The 15,947-nt window shown below is 40.0% G+C and overlaps 1 protein-coding gene across 2 annotated transcripts; it reads left to right on the top strand.

Moving 5' to 3' along the window:
• Positions 1–8,009, top strand: lnpa (limb and neural patterns a). Of its 2 annotated transcripts, none has more exons than XM_030112780.1 (13): positions 1–93; positions 822–893; positions 1,194–1,235; positions 2,859–3,046; positions 3,131–3,189; positions 3,272–3,312; positions 4,128–4,211; positions 4,321–4,369; positions 4,459–4,683; positions 5,767–5,872; positions 6,428–6,498; positions 6,819–6,974; positions 7,056–8,009. In XM_030112780.1, the coding sequence occupies exons 2-13, from the start codon at positions 867–869 to the stop codon at positions 7,223–7,225; spliced, it is 1,218 nt and encodes a 405-aa protein (XP_029968640.1). In that variant the 5' UTR covers positions 1–93; positions 822–866; the 3' UTR covers positions 7,226–8,009. The 2 variants fall into 2 exon arrangements, with proteins under 2 accessions (XP_029968640.1, XP_029968639.1); XM_030112779.1 differs by having other exon boundaries at positions 5,764–5,872.
• Positions 8,010–15,947: the final 7,938 nt, after the last annotated feature.

Below are 15,947 nucleotides of genomic sequence, written 5' to 3'. Positions count from 1 at the left end.
CCCGCGGCCACTCCCCCACCCGCCCTGTGAAGACAGGAGGACTCCCGTCCTGACACCGGTTGCTCCTCACACCGGACACCTCGTCCGCTAAAGGTAAAGTCGCCCGTCCTTGGAACCGCCGCGCTCTTTCCGGGACACGTTAGCCCAGCTCGCGCCGCTAAAGTCTGGAGAAAGTTTGACCCGGCCGGTTAGCCGTGAACTGCTGTTAGCCTCACTAGCTCGCGGCTGCGCAAAGTTAGCCGGTGTCACGACAATGCTAATGAGCCGTGCGGAATGTGCAGGCGGTAAAAGAGACGTTTGTGGATTTTTGTAGCTGCGAGCAAGCACCGTGACAGCCGACCCCGGCTCTCAGCTGGTGCTGTTTCTTCGCTTTAAATTCCTGACATCTCCGAAAACTCGCAGACAAGTCGCTCAGGTTTGCTAGTCTGAGTTAGCAGGAGCAGCTTATTCCTGCCAGCGTGTTCAAGTTTTTTTTTCCAAAAGCAGCCAATCAGTGCGTTCTGGAAAGGTGATTTAACCTAAACGTGTGTATGCTTCAGGGTCTGAGGGGAGTTTTAGCTGTGTTGTGCGAGGCTCTTGGACTGCAGTTAATCATGTCTCACACCTGTGAAGACTTGCACAAGAGAAGCAGCCTGAGGTTAAGATAACTAACCACACGGAGCAGTGCCACAAACTCTGGACCCTCAAGTCACCCTTTCAGCTAATCTCAGTCAGCTGAGTCAGTTCACGACATTGTAACTCTGGTCAATTTCTAGTCTTATTTTCGCCAGTGTTTATTTCAGGAGATAGGAATAACGACAGCTCATCACTGTTTTCAACAGGGGGGGGCGAACATCAGAGGAAGATCCCAGTGAGAGACTGTCAACATGGGGGCTGTGGTGTCACGGTGGAGGGTGTGTATTCAAAAACTGAACTGGTTATGGTATTCTGATGTATTTTAAATGGCTTACATTAATGCTGGTTGACAGAAACAAGCCTTGTAACCTAAATAGTCACAGCAAAGATGCAATTTCAGTGTACACTTGTGTCTTCTGCTATCACACTAGCATACAAAACAGACTGGTGAAGTTACAACACTGCATATAGGGAAGAAGCAACAGGAAGTTTCCAGATATTTTTGAAGAAGTGCTGACAAACAAGACCACTGTTGTGAAAAAAATGTATTTTTCTGCTTCTCAATGTTTGTCTTACAGGCTAAGCCGTCTACTGTTGATGTTTTGGAAGGAATTGATAAGGTATGTATTATCTTTTGAATTGTAGAAAGTTATCAGCTTTACTTTGTGCAGAAAAGCAGGTTATTTTATCTGTTTGCATTGAGGTCAACATTCCACTCCAGATAAGGACCAGGGGGAAACAGACATTTCCTGCATGTTTGGTGACACGTGGTACTTGATCTATAGCTAGAAACTTGCGCATAAAACTGGGTATTGCTTAACAGTTTTTAATGCCTTGGCCACATCTGCTTTTTAAGCCTGCAAAACGTCGACTCATACTGTCCACTCAAAGTGTCAGCCTGGATGTTATTCTTGTTGTGGTGGGTTAAATATAAGTCATCTTAATAAAGAGAAGTTTTTGCAAAAAGTAAATTGCAATTGAATATGAATACAAAGTTCTAGACATATGTGACTTCCCAAGACTGTCATTAATATCAAATAATAATTAAAAAAAACATTGAACCCATAATGTAAGCATGCAGCTTTTCATCTTCAGCAAATATTTGTGGATGAATGCCAGGAGCTGTGCGAAGTGGCTTTACTGCTCTCCTACAGTTAAGCTAGTGTTGGGCTATTTTCAGCCCTTGTCCTTGGGGCCATGTGAAACCCTCATATCAGGAAGCTGTCAGGTGGTCCTGAAGTTCTGAATGAATGGTGTTGATCCAGTTAGTTTCTAATCGCCTTTTATAAGACATGTTTTTAATTGTGTATGTGTGCCGTTACAACATGCATACTGAGATCAGTATGTACAGTGCTTGGAGTGACACACACACATGTTACAGTGGACCCATAGTGACCAGGAGTGGCTCCTCTTCTGTTCATCTACTATATTTAGGTGTGGCGGAGCCTTCAGCACTCTGGAGCTGTGGTGTAGCATTTCCGTTTCAAAACAAGTCTGAAGATCAATTACTTGTTGCTCAACTACAATATAATGAGCCAGCTTGTCTTTATTGCCATGAACAAAATGTAATAATTTGACTCAATATATAAGCTTCAGTGTGTTTCTGCTGGTGAGTTATACACCTCTGTAGTGTGATATTGCTGAAGTGGAACTGCTAACCCAAAAATAATCAGTGTGTCTCGGTCAAAATAGTGCTCCTCTTTTACAGCATGAGACTGTGCTTTTAATATGAAGTAGCAGCAGTTTCATCCATTAACATGGAAAAAAATAGAACTGCTCCATCATTTTAATGTTTCAAAACCTATATGTATGTATGTGTATATATATAGTTTAGAGTTGTTTGGTGTGGACCAATACAGCCACACAGCCTCAGTGTGGCTCTGTTTGCACTCTGGTTTTGTCATGTTAAAATAACTTCACCCAGTGTGCCTCAACTGGCTTCTGCACTCTGAAACTTAAAGATGTTAAAAGGCAACCTTAGTCTCTGTCTCGTTTGGTGACCACATCATATATTGTCAAACACAGTGAAGGAAGATGCGAACAGCTGCACCTGACCCGAGATATTCCCCTAACTCCTTAAACAAGCTACTATCAGCAACTCATCAGAACATTGATTTTTGTGCTGTCTAGTGGATTTTTTATTTAAAGGGGCTTCTATGATTCTGGAACAGCATTGAATGAAAACAAACTTTTTTTGCCACATTTGGCACTTTTAATAACCCAACATGTGCTGTTCTTCACAGGATATACAGATTCTTGAAGACTATAGTGAAAAGTATCAACGGCAGTTGAAGCTATGGGGCGGACGGCTGCTGCTTTACTCGTCTCTCCTCTACCTGATCACCTGCCTGGTCGTGTATTTCTGGTACCTGCCTGAACAGTTGATGGGGCGGCTCATACTTTCTCTCCCTTTCATAGTATTTCCATTGTTGTAAGTAAAACAAAAAAATTAGAAATGCACATTTTGTGTGTCCGCTAAATGAAGTGACCAGCAATTATTTCTTTTTCTTTCCAGAGTGTGGCTGCTTCGGAAATTGCTTGTTTTTATTTTTTCACGCAGAACTGAAAAAAATAGTAAGTTTCTTTTTCTTTCATGAGTTAATATTAACTGTGGTTCTTCATCAGATTGTTGTTAATTTTCTTTTTTTTCTTCTAGATGAAAAATTAGAAGATCTTAAAGCACAAAAAAGAAAAATAGTAAGTGATATTTCAGTTTCTTCTCTAGCCAGTGCTGCTCAAAAAAGTAAACCAAGAAAGTTGGTTCTTTCGATCTTCTGCTCACCTGCTTCAGCATTCTGACAACAATTCTTTCCGTTCACCAGGTTTACTTTAAGACGTTTCTTTAAATGTCACAGAAAGCAGTTCTGTAGAGTAACTCATAACATCTGTGAAGCACATTGTCACTTCGATTTCAAATGGTCCTCGAAGCGAAGTAAAATGAAATTCCTTCCGAGTTTTATGAAGGGCCTTTAGGAACTGTCTCATTTTGCAGGAAGATAGTTGCTCATGGTAGGATCTGTGCACGCAGCATCTGATTGGTGCAGTGACTTAACCCAATAAGCCACTCGGCTAATGTCACTTTAATTAATAGCATTTAGTGCAGGAAAGGAATAAATCTGAGAAATTGCTTGTCATCCTCTGTCAAGTCTAATAACTTTCAATAATTAGGCCTGATGGATTTTCACAATCTCCATTATTGAAGTAGTGAATGTAATTATTCTTCATATTATATGTAAACATTAAGAAATGTTTGATATTTATTTAAAATGAAGATTCACAATTGGATGAATAACGTATTTCTATTGTATTCTTTGACGCGCACACGGTGCCTTTTCTGCGTCACTTGTACTCGTAGTGTTATTGGTGGAGTATTTTAATTATGCGCTTTCATATTATTTGCAATTAATGATTACCAAATAATTACTTTGGACTCAATAGAAGGAGAGATTTTTTTTTTTTTGCCAAATGTTAAAATTTTTTTAAATCATTTTTTTTGCTGCTGCTGTTCTCAGCTTGAAGAAGTCATGGAGACTGAGACCTATAAAAACGCCAAGATGATTCTAGAGAGATTTGATCCTGATTCCAGGAGGAGAATTGTGAGTTCATCTGTTTTTGCCTTTTCTTAAAAGTTAACTGGAAATGAATGCAGATTTTCTCTTTATTCAGCCATGCTTTTTTTTTTTTTTTGTGCTCTTTTTGCTTAAGGAACTTGAATCCAATCAGGGACCTCAAATGTCTCCAAAACCAGGACAAGGTAACATTAAAGTTGAACACTTCTGAGAAAAATTAACGACTTTTGCATTTTCTTCTATTGTTGAACAACCTGCATTCTTCCCACGTTAGAGCTCCGCCAGCGCAATGTCATCCCGAAGACCCCCCCAGTGGTGGTGAATCCTGCGAGCGGTGCTGCCGCCGCCCGCCCTCCTCTTGCCTCTGGGCCCACCTATCCTGGACGTTCTTCCCACTCTGCTCCAGGTGGACCCCCAGAGAGGAACCTGTCAGCCATGGCTGCTCAGCAGAGCTTGATGAGGAAACCTGTGACCCTTGGAACACCTGTTCCAGGAGTCGGTGAGTTACCTGCACACAGGGGGACCGGATCATAATGTGGTCGATTAAGGTGTGATTTACTCTTCCCTGGCTCGGTGTCCCCAGTTGCTCAAAGCTCTGTGGTTTGTGTTGTCAGCAAGGCTGCGGTGTGCTATGCAGCAGTTGTAATGGGTAATTATAGAAATGTAGAATTAAAATGTTATTAAAGAGGTCCAACCTTTCTCAAACAAGTGTGTAATTGTGAATGAAGTTAAGAAATTGGTTACTTTTTGATAAAAGTATGAGCTGTTTTTGTTTTACTCTCCTGGGGCCAGTGATATTCCACATATTTGGTTGTGTTTAAAGATTTTTTTAACTGTCCGATCAACAAGATGAAAACTGTCCCATAGAGCTGTTTTTATAAAGTAGTATGTGTGTGATTTGGATGTATTGAATATTCAGTATTAACTACTGCTGGACTGTAAGCACAGTGTTGGGGGGAAAAAAGTGGGAACAGTAAAGAAAATGTGCTTCTTGAGTAGAAGAAGCTGCATGCTGTAATTGCCACGTAGAATGCCAACTGTGAGGTATGCTCCATGCAAGACTACATTAACTATGATTAATTAGCCAGACCTGCGTTTGTTCTCTGGGCAATGGTGGTGGAATCTCACTAAATGTCTTTTAATGCTTAGTGAAATTGCCTTTGGCATTGGGAACACCTCACAAATGGTTTACATGACTTGATGTTATCACCTGCTCCTGTTGAAAATTGAAAGTGAAAAGCAATTTGATACAAAGAGTCACCACAGAGTTTCCATATGTTGGTAAATTAATAACCAGCAGGATGCTGAGACTCTGCCAAGTCTCACAGAAATGACCAGTCATCTTCCTATGATTGCTCTTGATGTTAGATTATATTAATTACAACTCACCAACGCAGCAGGGATTTGGGACGTGCTTTGCAAGTGAGAGCCGGTGTTAACTCATTAAAAAAAGGGGCAGTTGTTTTATGGTTTGTGCAGAAAACTGTTTTGCAGAGCTGCTACTGTAAGCAAGCCCTGATTATTAACGCCGTCGGCCGAGACTGCAGAGCGTCTAACAGCCGTCCATGCTGTGATTCAGCAGGGATGCACCCCCCAGGCCCGCCGCTGGCCAGACCGGTGTTCCCCAGGGAGAGGGGTGCTGTGGACAGAGTCATCGAGTATCTCGTCGGCGACGGCCCTCAAAACAGGTACAAGTGGACACAGTGGATTTTCAACATTACATTTAGTCATTGCATGCATAGGACGTTTATACTCCTCATTTGAGCAGGGTACACAAAGATTCACATAGTTTTATTTGGTGTTGTCTTCTGATCTTTAGTTTGTGTGTACTTATCAAACTTCATTTATACCTTATTTTGTGTACTTGTGTGAAATTAAATGAACATAAATCATTTGACATTTTGCAATAAATCGTGTTTACTTTGAAAGTTCCTGTTTTTTATTTAGATGTTCATAAGTGTGTTACTATTCAAGAAGTGTGATTATTGTGGTTTGGATAACATTTTTCTACATATTTCTCATGGGAACACAATGTGTTGTACACTTGATAAGCTAAAACTAAAAAAAAATACAGTGGTGACACAGCTCTGCAGTTGCTGTCCTCTAAACCGTCGAATGTGTTGGTGTTATAACGAAGATCACCTCCCAAACACAGCAGTGAACACTCTGAGCTTCATTTGAGCCTTTAAGACCGGCCGCTGTACGGTCCGCCGTCCTCACCAGGTTGTCTTTCCTTCTCCTAGATACGCTCTCGTATGTCAGCAGTGTCTGTCTCATAACGGCATGGCATTAAAAGAAGAATTTGAATACATCGGTAAGACTTTAAGAATCCCAGCACCCTTTGTCAGTCTCCATCAAACACTGTGCCTTCATTTGCCCTCTAGCATTTGGCAGCGTAGTATATCATATGGCTCTTAAATGCCTCTGCCACCACCAACTCCTGTAAGCAAAAACACAACAAGATTGAATATGCAAAGTAGCGCCACACATCAATCTGAAATGTTTATGCATCTCAGCCATTTTTTTGTCATCGGTTCGTATTCATGTATATTAATCTATGTCTGTCTCAGAATGTGTTAGTGAGGTTACATAAACTACGTACAGCAGGTTTATTTATTTTGTGCGTTGTTTCAGCCTTCCGCTGTGCGTATTGTTATTTCCTGAACCCCGCGAGGAAGACCAGGCCTCTGGCCCCCCGACTCCCCGAGGTCACGGGTGAACCGAGGATGCTGCCCGAGGCCCCCGCTCCTCCTCCTGCTCCTGAAGTGAACGGCGACAAGGATCTCAACGGTAATGCTCACATCAGATGTCACCAAAATCTGATTCTTTTGTTGTGAAACTGTACTAAATTGAAATATCATCTCTTATCAGGAAACACTACCCTGGACGATCTTGCTGGAGGTGAAACCCCAGAGCCGGGCACACCAGCGTCCACAGAGCCCAGTTCTCCATCAGACAGCCAAAACACGCCGGAGTCGCTCGACCTGGGCTCGGAGAAATCGGACGGCGAGCACGATGTGTCTGCCATGGAGGTGAATTAGAGCAAAGGAACAACAGTTTCAACACAAGTCGGGCTGGATTTTTTTTATTCCTCCGTTCTTGATGAAACATAATGAAACTATCAGCTGATAAGTAAATGCCGTAAGTTAAATTGCACCAGAGCAGCGCGGCTGTTAATGCGATCGTCAACTTACAGATTGCCCTTTTCTTTTGAGAATTGCTTTTTAGAGTTGTAGCAATAGTTAAGAGCTGAATATGACTTTGTATATGGTAGCAACAGCCAAACAGTCCATTTTTCTTCTTTGTTTGATCGCATGTCCGTAACAGATCTGTTAAAAGATGAAACACACTTTTGTCTTTGTTGGTGTTTGAGAAAATGTCTTTATCCGTGTTGTTTTTCTCCCTCGTATTTTACTTGTTTTTGGCTGGATTTCTGAGGTCAGTAGATGGGTTGATGAGCACCTGCAGGAAAAAAAAATGTTTCGCATGGATGTTTTTATTTATGGGGAAATTATTTATAAATATTTTTCTATAATGCTGCGTCTTTCTTGACATTGATAACGGGGTTCCTCTGCAGCACGGAGGGGCTAACATGTTTACAAATCCGCGTTACCATAATAGTAATAAACATGTATTTATTACGAAGAGGAAAGCCGTTTCGTGCCTTAAGTGCCTTTTATACTTTAAGTCTGTGCTTCACAGTATTTTCAATAAAATCTATTAATGCATAGGAAATGAAATAAAATGGCTGTTTACAGTCTTAAATGACGATGTTTGCCGAATGTATAAATCTTGTACTGTATAAACAATATTAAAACCTTTGAGAACATCTTTGTACGTGTGTGCTTAGAACACCTTTTCCTGGTTATTAGTTTATACAAAAGCAATTTAATATTAACTTGAAAATTATGAATACATATATTGAAAAGGTCTAAGGCATTCTTGTTACTAGTATTGTCTCCCATTTGTTGGCGTTTAAATTGGTGCCCTTTTTCTTTCCCTCTCCAGCTGCTCGCCCCCCAGCTTGTATTTAAACAGTCCATTTTCATTAGCAGGCCAATTTTAGCTTGTGATCATTTTATTTTAGCTCATTGATCATTTCAGACAGTGTAAGATAATGGTGCTGACACAGAGTCTGAGCAGTCTTGATTGCTTGACCCCCCCCCCCCCCACTTCATTTGCAACAAGAACGTCATTGCGGCTACAAAGTTGCTCTCTGCCACCGTGTGACCCTGCTTCCCCGCTATTGGTGAGGTCAACATCACACGTTTTCTATGGGTTTTGATAATGTATGTTTACAGAGACATGACCTCCCGGGCCTCGTAATGCATCAATGTGACACCGACAGTAACGCCTGATTCCACCACATGCTGCTTGAGGTTGACCTCTGACAAGAGTCAAACAGGGAAAAAAAAAAAAAAAAGGGACATCAATAGGACAACGTTTGGATGTTTTCACACCGCTGGGAGCTTGTTCAGTATACATAGAGTGCACATATGTGCATCATCATAAGTGATATATCACAAGAGATCTGTGCGCCGTGTGTTTTGAGAACGTATATGTTTGAGGAATATTTTGGATTCCACAGTGCTGTATCATTTCTTGACAGTTTGCACTTCACAGTCGGTGGAATTATTATACGTGTGCTAGATGTTCAACCCGGTGGAACAGCACTCAGGTTTCTGTTTGGCTTTATTTAATGCATAAAGATGTCCACGGACAGCTGAATGATCGCAGAACAGAAAATATTCTCTTTAAATATCACTGCCTTTAAAGGTGTTATAATTACTCTGGCGCTCGCTATGGTGTGGTCCAATGATTTTTATTGGGTGGTAAATTGAAGGTCTGTTGAGGCACGATCAATATTTGGGACAGCCCTGCAGCGATCTGACTTTATGCTGTAGTTACCACCGTCTGCATGTAATTGACCATCATATCAAGTTATTACTATAAAAGAAATGCGGTTTACATAATGTCAAATCCAAAGACCCACTCAGAGGTTTTTGTGTCCAATTGTCTGGACGTTCAAAAGATTTCATCTGGATTGCTATCATGTGGAGACTAATTGATTTTCAAGGATGACGAATGACACACAAAGCCCCGCTGCCAAGGTAATTTTGAGCAAGCGATGAAAATGTACAGTGGGGCTGTCCCAAGGTTCATAGTTCTTTTCATACTCATCTCTCACATGTGCATTCGAGGCCACTTGACTCAAATTTATACTGATCTTTTATTTATACCCAGAAAAAATGGCAGATAAGAAACATAAGTGTTCTTGATATTGTGTTTTGTCATATCTAGCAGCCAAAGATTGAAATCCTGCGAAACAATTTTCTGAAGAAATGAAAGAGCGTGCCCTCCTGAACCCTGGAGGAAAATAACCCCACGGTGCGAGGCGGAATATGAAACAGAGGCACCGAATAAGTAAAATAGACAAGTGCACCAGGCTTGTCACTTTTCCATTTGCTGCCCCCGAGTGTGAGCACTTCAAAATTCTCCTCATCTCAGCTAAGACCTTCATCGTTATGCTCTATCTACTGTACTGAATACGAAAAAAGTACCATATCAGACAAAGGTAATAAGGAAGGGAGTTTAAGGGATTTACTGGGTTTCTGTCATTCCTCAAGAAAAATGCAACCCGAACAACAAAGTCATAAATATACGGCACAGGCCATTGTGCACTGGAGACAATGTGGGAAACGCTGAGAGGAGTGTCACAGAAGTAGTTAACATGGTTGTGATATTAGACATCGCCGCTGGCTCTTGACAACAGCATCATTACACAGTAATAAGAGCACAATCTCCTTCAGAGAAGCATTAAAATCAAATTAGATTATACAAGCGCTTGGCTTGATGAGCTGCGAGGGGTGATGCTTCCCGAGCTGCGGATCCCCGGTTATTACTGTAAAGCTCTTTAGGTGCCTGAGCTTGAATTGCCGTTTGACAAAGCTTTCTCCAAAAAGGTCATCAGCTTCCAAGAAATTAGCTTTTCAAAAATTTCAGGTCAGTGGAAACTTAAACATCCAGATGGATGGCTTTCTGGGGTTTTTATTTATTTTTCTTTCTTTTTTCCCCCCCCAATATTCTGTCTGTCACATCATGGCGTGCTGCTGAATGCATGATGCCAGCAATAAACCAGTGTTGTGGTTTATACCAGAGTGACATTCAGGGATCAGAGAGCATTGTCATTCTCCGTCCTATCTTGAACTCATTATACCACTGAACGATGGCATCTGTTTGTGCGCCGACACAGTCTGACAGTTATTACCGCAAAACAATCCACGATATATATTTATATTTATACATACTATCCCAAGAAGAGGACACGCTTGCAGGAAGACGAGCGAGCAAACATCCGTTTCAACGTAGCGCTTAAACGTGGCTCATATAAAATGGATTGTCCAGGTTTGGATGCCAGCGCAGTGCTGGAGGTTATTTTAGTTGTGTTTGGTTTTAATGCTCCTGTACATACGTAATTTTTGTTGTGACAACTGATATATTGATTCCATTTAATTCCGTGTGAGGATGGAACATGTCCTGGGAATCAATAACATAAAAACATGGTTAACCTAAATTTACAAGGCTTGTCATGAGCAGGACAATATTTCAATTATAGAGTCCAATCAGAACACGGAAAATGATCTTTACATGCATATTTTCTGAGGGGGAGCGCTCAAGAAACCACCGAAAAGAGACAAGAGAGGAGAAGAAATGGAGAGCGAGGACAACACATCCCTTCTACTACCTCATGTGGAAATCATACAAAGCATCCTGCAGGCAGCAGGTTCATTTTATAGCTTCATCTATTACCACACTGTCATTGTTAATTGTCTTCTTTTTACCTCTGCAGGATTCTCCAAATTGGTCCTATCGAATGTGACAGGAGGAAGAGCATTAAGCATCTGACAAGATGATATCTAAGTTCAATTTCCTACTCCTCACCTGATTTATACCTGCAGCAGATCATTTTCCTTTCTGTCATAAAGACCTCTATAAATCAGTGGTGCTTATGGAAGCACAACAGAACAGGGCCTCTGGATTTGTATCCCCTGTGTTTGTTATTAGGAAGCCATTACAACCACATTTTCCTCCTTCAAACAAAAATGATCAAATCTAATACTGGCAAGATTAGAGAGATAAAGAGAGAAAGGGCTGGCGGAGCTGTTCAGCACACTCCCCTATCTAAACAATATGCTCTAAACTCAATAAAAACAGGGCTTTTTGCTGGTGACACCATTATCCATCTGTTTGGACAAAATTGCTGTATCATGGTATAAATCTGCGATACAAGTGACATATCCTCTAAAATAAAAGGGAACATTAACTGCTCTATCTTCTAGAGGCCATGGGACTAGCTGGCTATAAGCTCAGTCAAGTGTGATGGCAGTTATACTGTGTTTTACTAGACTGCAGACAATTATACTTTGCTCCTCTCCCCTAAGAAGACAAACTGCCACGGCTTCAAGTGAAATGATTTCAAATAGATTTTCCAAAATGTCTGTCGCCAGATTGCTTCCATACATTATTTCACTTAAATGGAGAGGAAAAAAGAGGGAGCAAATCCACAAATCAATCACAACGGCCCACTTTACCAGATGGAAAGACGGGGAGCTTTCGCTGTGTGTGCGTGCGCGTCGCAGACCTGCAGAGGACGGTTATGGGATGTGCACGGTCCCGTCTCTGTTATGTGTCTCACTCATAGTGAGGGATGACATAGTGTGTCTATTTTCAGTGGAGGGATGGCAGTGCTGTGAGAGTAGAATAATGTATAATGAACTGACCCACAGACTCCTGGCAAGTTCACCAACTACTTAATTAAAGCAGCGATCATGTGTAATCCATTAAGAGAGAGAGAGAGAGAGAAAGAGAGAGAGGAAAAGGCAGCTCATCACAGTGTGCACCAGAAGAAGAAGGTTTATAAAAAAAAAAACACTGGAAGCATTGTTTTTATCATTTTACAATATATGTGATAAGATAAGATAAGATAAGATAAGACAAGATAGGTCCAACTTGTATTTCTACACAGCATGTTGGCAACAACTTCTTATTGCTTTTGCCAGCACAACAATTGCAGGATTCATTCATCACGGGCATACATTCAAAATGTACACAAGAAATGATTTTTTAAAAAAAATAAGCTATGTCTTTATGTCTTTTAGAGAAGGAAAAAGCTTTACACTACACTGTTATCTTCCATCATCAACCTGGATTTCAGCCTCTGGCTTGATGAGGTTTTCAAACTGTAATGCTACACAGGCTTCATCTCACACAGGGAAATAATTTTTGACTGAATACCAAACTTCCAGAGATATTTCACATTATAGGATAATATCATGAAGTGTAACAGGGATCTTATGAAATACAAAATTACATATTTGAAAAGAAAACCATCTGACAGGCACAAGTCTTAATTCACTTTATTTTTGTCTCCAATACAAGTGAAGCAAACTCAGGTCTGAAATTGTGTGTTTTAATAAAAAATATGTTATTATATAAAATTAATATTTTATATAAAATATTTCATTATATAAAATATTATTGTTATCTATTTACTTAAATGTATACCTTAATTTATTGAATCCTCTGCTCTTATATTTTATTCTTAAATCACAATTTCTTTAAAAAAAAAAGCTCTGAAAAGGCATTTATATGAATCTCATATTGTATCACACTATAGCTGCGTTGCTGAGAGGCGGAGGAAGAAATAGTCCGTGTCAACAGGAAAAGAGTTTGTTATTTAAATAGCTTTAAAACCTAAAATGCAATGAAATAACCAACCTCTTACCCAATATTAATGTACAGAGAAGAAAACAGATGTTTTAGTGCGACATTAAGGAAGTATGTATTCAGAAAATCAATAAAGAAATTTTGAAAAAAAAAAAAAAAGGAAGTACCGGTATGCGTTTAACGTATCAATCCGCGAGCTGACAGATTAACGCACGTGTAGTCTATCAACATAATGTCAGACAGGTGCTTTTAATACCGACTAATTGTGAATTGTACCTGCCATTTTAACCTTAATACCAAAGATGGTGCATTCCTTCAGTGCATGAAATAATTTTCCTGCTTTCTGTGTTCGGTTCCTTCCCCAGCGTGGTGTGTTTACTGCAAATCAGAAGAGGCAAATGTTTCTCTCCAGGGCCAAGTACAAGTAAGTACACGTTTAAAAAGTTGCCGTCAAAGCTATTATCGTCGATTTTATTAAATGTAGTGATATTATTTGTGTAGGACAACAAGTGCAGTTTGTATCCTGGTGCTTTAAGTTGACTGTCAGAGCCTTTTCCGCAGGGCTGTTTGAACTGCATTGGCTTCAGTTTGGAGTGTGCACGCTCCTCATTTCAGGAAGTAAAACCAGACTTTTTTCCATTCATCATGGGGATAAGCATGCAGACTCAGCTCACATGATCCAACCCTATCACTATTAAACATAATGCACTGTGCATGCACGCACAGTGTCATACAGTCTTAGAAACAGCTCTTCAAATTGAAGTTTTCAGCCTTGCTGATTAAGTTGGCACTGCTCAAAAGGTTCTGTTTTATGTTTATAGGAGGGCATATTTAGTTAAATTCCACCCAAAATATTGTAGCCGCCTAAGGACGGTTGTCTGGAGGAGGAGTGGGTCCTATTTTGATCTTTTAAGTCAAGTAGTTTTACGCCATAGACTGACTCATTCTTTAAATAATGGAGGTACAGTTGTCAAATAAAGCCAGTGAACTGTTTTACTAACTTGCTTTTTAGTCTAAAAAATAAAGAAATAAAAGTTTTTGCCATCCATCCTCACTGGGACTCGTCATCACTGGGTTGACCTTACCTTAAGAGATGGTCTACATAGACTCAAACATGTCTCATAAATATGAGTCAGGAGAAAGATAATTCATTCATGTGGTTTAATTCTGTTGATCTCCATACATGCATGCCATTCTGTGTTTAAACAGATTGCAAAACATGTATTTAAAGGAGCTAACAGTTATATTTTGGCCTGACAACATATTGGAAGGTCAACAGGATGGCAGTGAGTTTAGAGACATATTACTGACTAAAACAGTGGGATGAACTGAGTTTAGCTGAGCAAAGGATGTTGGGAGTTTTGATTGGAAGTGAGCAAAAAGGACAGAATCTTGAATGACTAAGGAAGACATGTTGTGTTGAACAGTTTGGTTGGAAAGTAAGAAAGACAAGGTTGAGATGGTTTGATCATGTATGTGGAGAGATGAGGAAAAGGAGGCTGAAGATGGAGCTGCCAGGTTAATGGTTGTGATAAAGAAGGATACAGGAGACAAAAGATATTAGAAGATGATCCACTTTGGTAACTCCTAACAGGAAACTTCCCAAAAGAGCTAGAAGAAGAATTCTGACAGGTTTACACTTGAAGTTGACCACCAGGAATAATCCCAGTTTTCCTGTTCATCCAAATCTGACTTTGGAATCATTTTATTTTAAATCAGTATTGCCTGATGAGGTGACAAGTGACTTCAAGCGCTCATAGTATTTGTACTGCAGGGGCATTTCTCCGATTGTAGTAAATCTTCTAAACAGCACCTGAAGCGGGATGGCCGCCATATTTGCCTTTTTAAACGTAGAGCTGAGATTAATCTGAATGCTCTTAAAGCTGCCGGAGAAGATTTAGTGCCCGACGGCTGCAGGTAAATCAGAGTTGCTTACACATGTGGCCTTGTCCGCCCTGCTGCAGAAGCTACTCAGGAAACAAAATCTCCTGAATATAAAAACAAAAAGAGGAATCTGCACACCTGATCCTAGCTGGTTAAATCAGTTTAGTTCTGCTAAATATTCCCTACTCTTAGTTTTCATCTTTGCTTTTTAATTTAGTAAATAACAACAAAATGAAGACCAAATGAAGAGGGTGCTCGGTTGTTTGTTGTCACTGTTTTGCTTTTGCACTGATTCCTGTACGTTCCATTCACTTCCTGCTTTAATTCAATTCAGACTCGATGCTCCTTCCCCCGGGTGGCAATTTGAAGCAAGCTCATTTGAAAACATAAAAACAACACATTTCCTTCACTATTTGAGATACAAAAGATATTCATGAACTGATAAAAGTATAATAACAGCACAGTTGAAAACAAGCCACTAATGATATCGGAAGATTTTTTTGGGGGGAAATTCCAGTTATTCATTATATCAAAACAGCATCTGGAATCAAAATGAGGCAGAAAACTCTGCAATCCTGATTTTTCATTTAAGTTCTCAATGTTTAGACATGTTTTCACACAGACAAGGCCTCGAAGGATGACCCAATTGATTAACAATGATAATAATGATTAACAATAATATCTCTTATACGTAGCTTTATTTGTTAAGCGCTAGTGTATTTGAACAGAAAAAAAATAATTCACACCAGCAAAATATGTAATAATGTTTTAAAGCAGGATTAAAAAATATGTCCAGTGTTGAAAGAAAGGTATTTTTGCATTTAATATAAAATATTAGATTAGTTTAATCCGATAAATGCAGTTCATTTCACAAACTTGCTTCAGGACAAACAAAAGGTTTGTAACTGATTTGATTGGACAGCAGGACAATGACGTGACAGAGTATGTTGAGAGCGTTTTAAACTGCCAGTGTCGCATGAGGAGAGAATTTATGAAAACCTGACTCAAAATTGGACTATTTAAGAATTTCAAGGAGATTCCATCGTCAATACATGTAGTTATCAATAGGTTTGTAAAGTCTGGAGAGGTTTCTGTGTGCAAGGTGCACACTGGTCACAGTTTGAAGTTCAGAATGCATGTCTTCGTGTTTAG

Source organism: Salarias fasciatus, chromosome 16 (genome assembly GCF_902148845.1).
Source record: "Salarias fasciatus chromosome 16, fSalaFa1.1, whole genome shotgun sequence".
Lineage (NCBI taxonomy): Eukaryota > Metazoa > Chordata > Actinopteri > Blenniiformes > Blenniidae > Salarias > Salarias fasciatus.
Note: the sequence above shows the minus strand (reverse complement) of the source record. Positions and strands in the feature narration are given on the sequence as shown.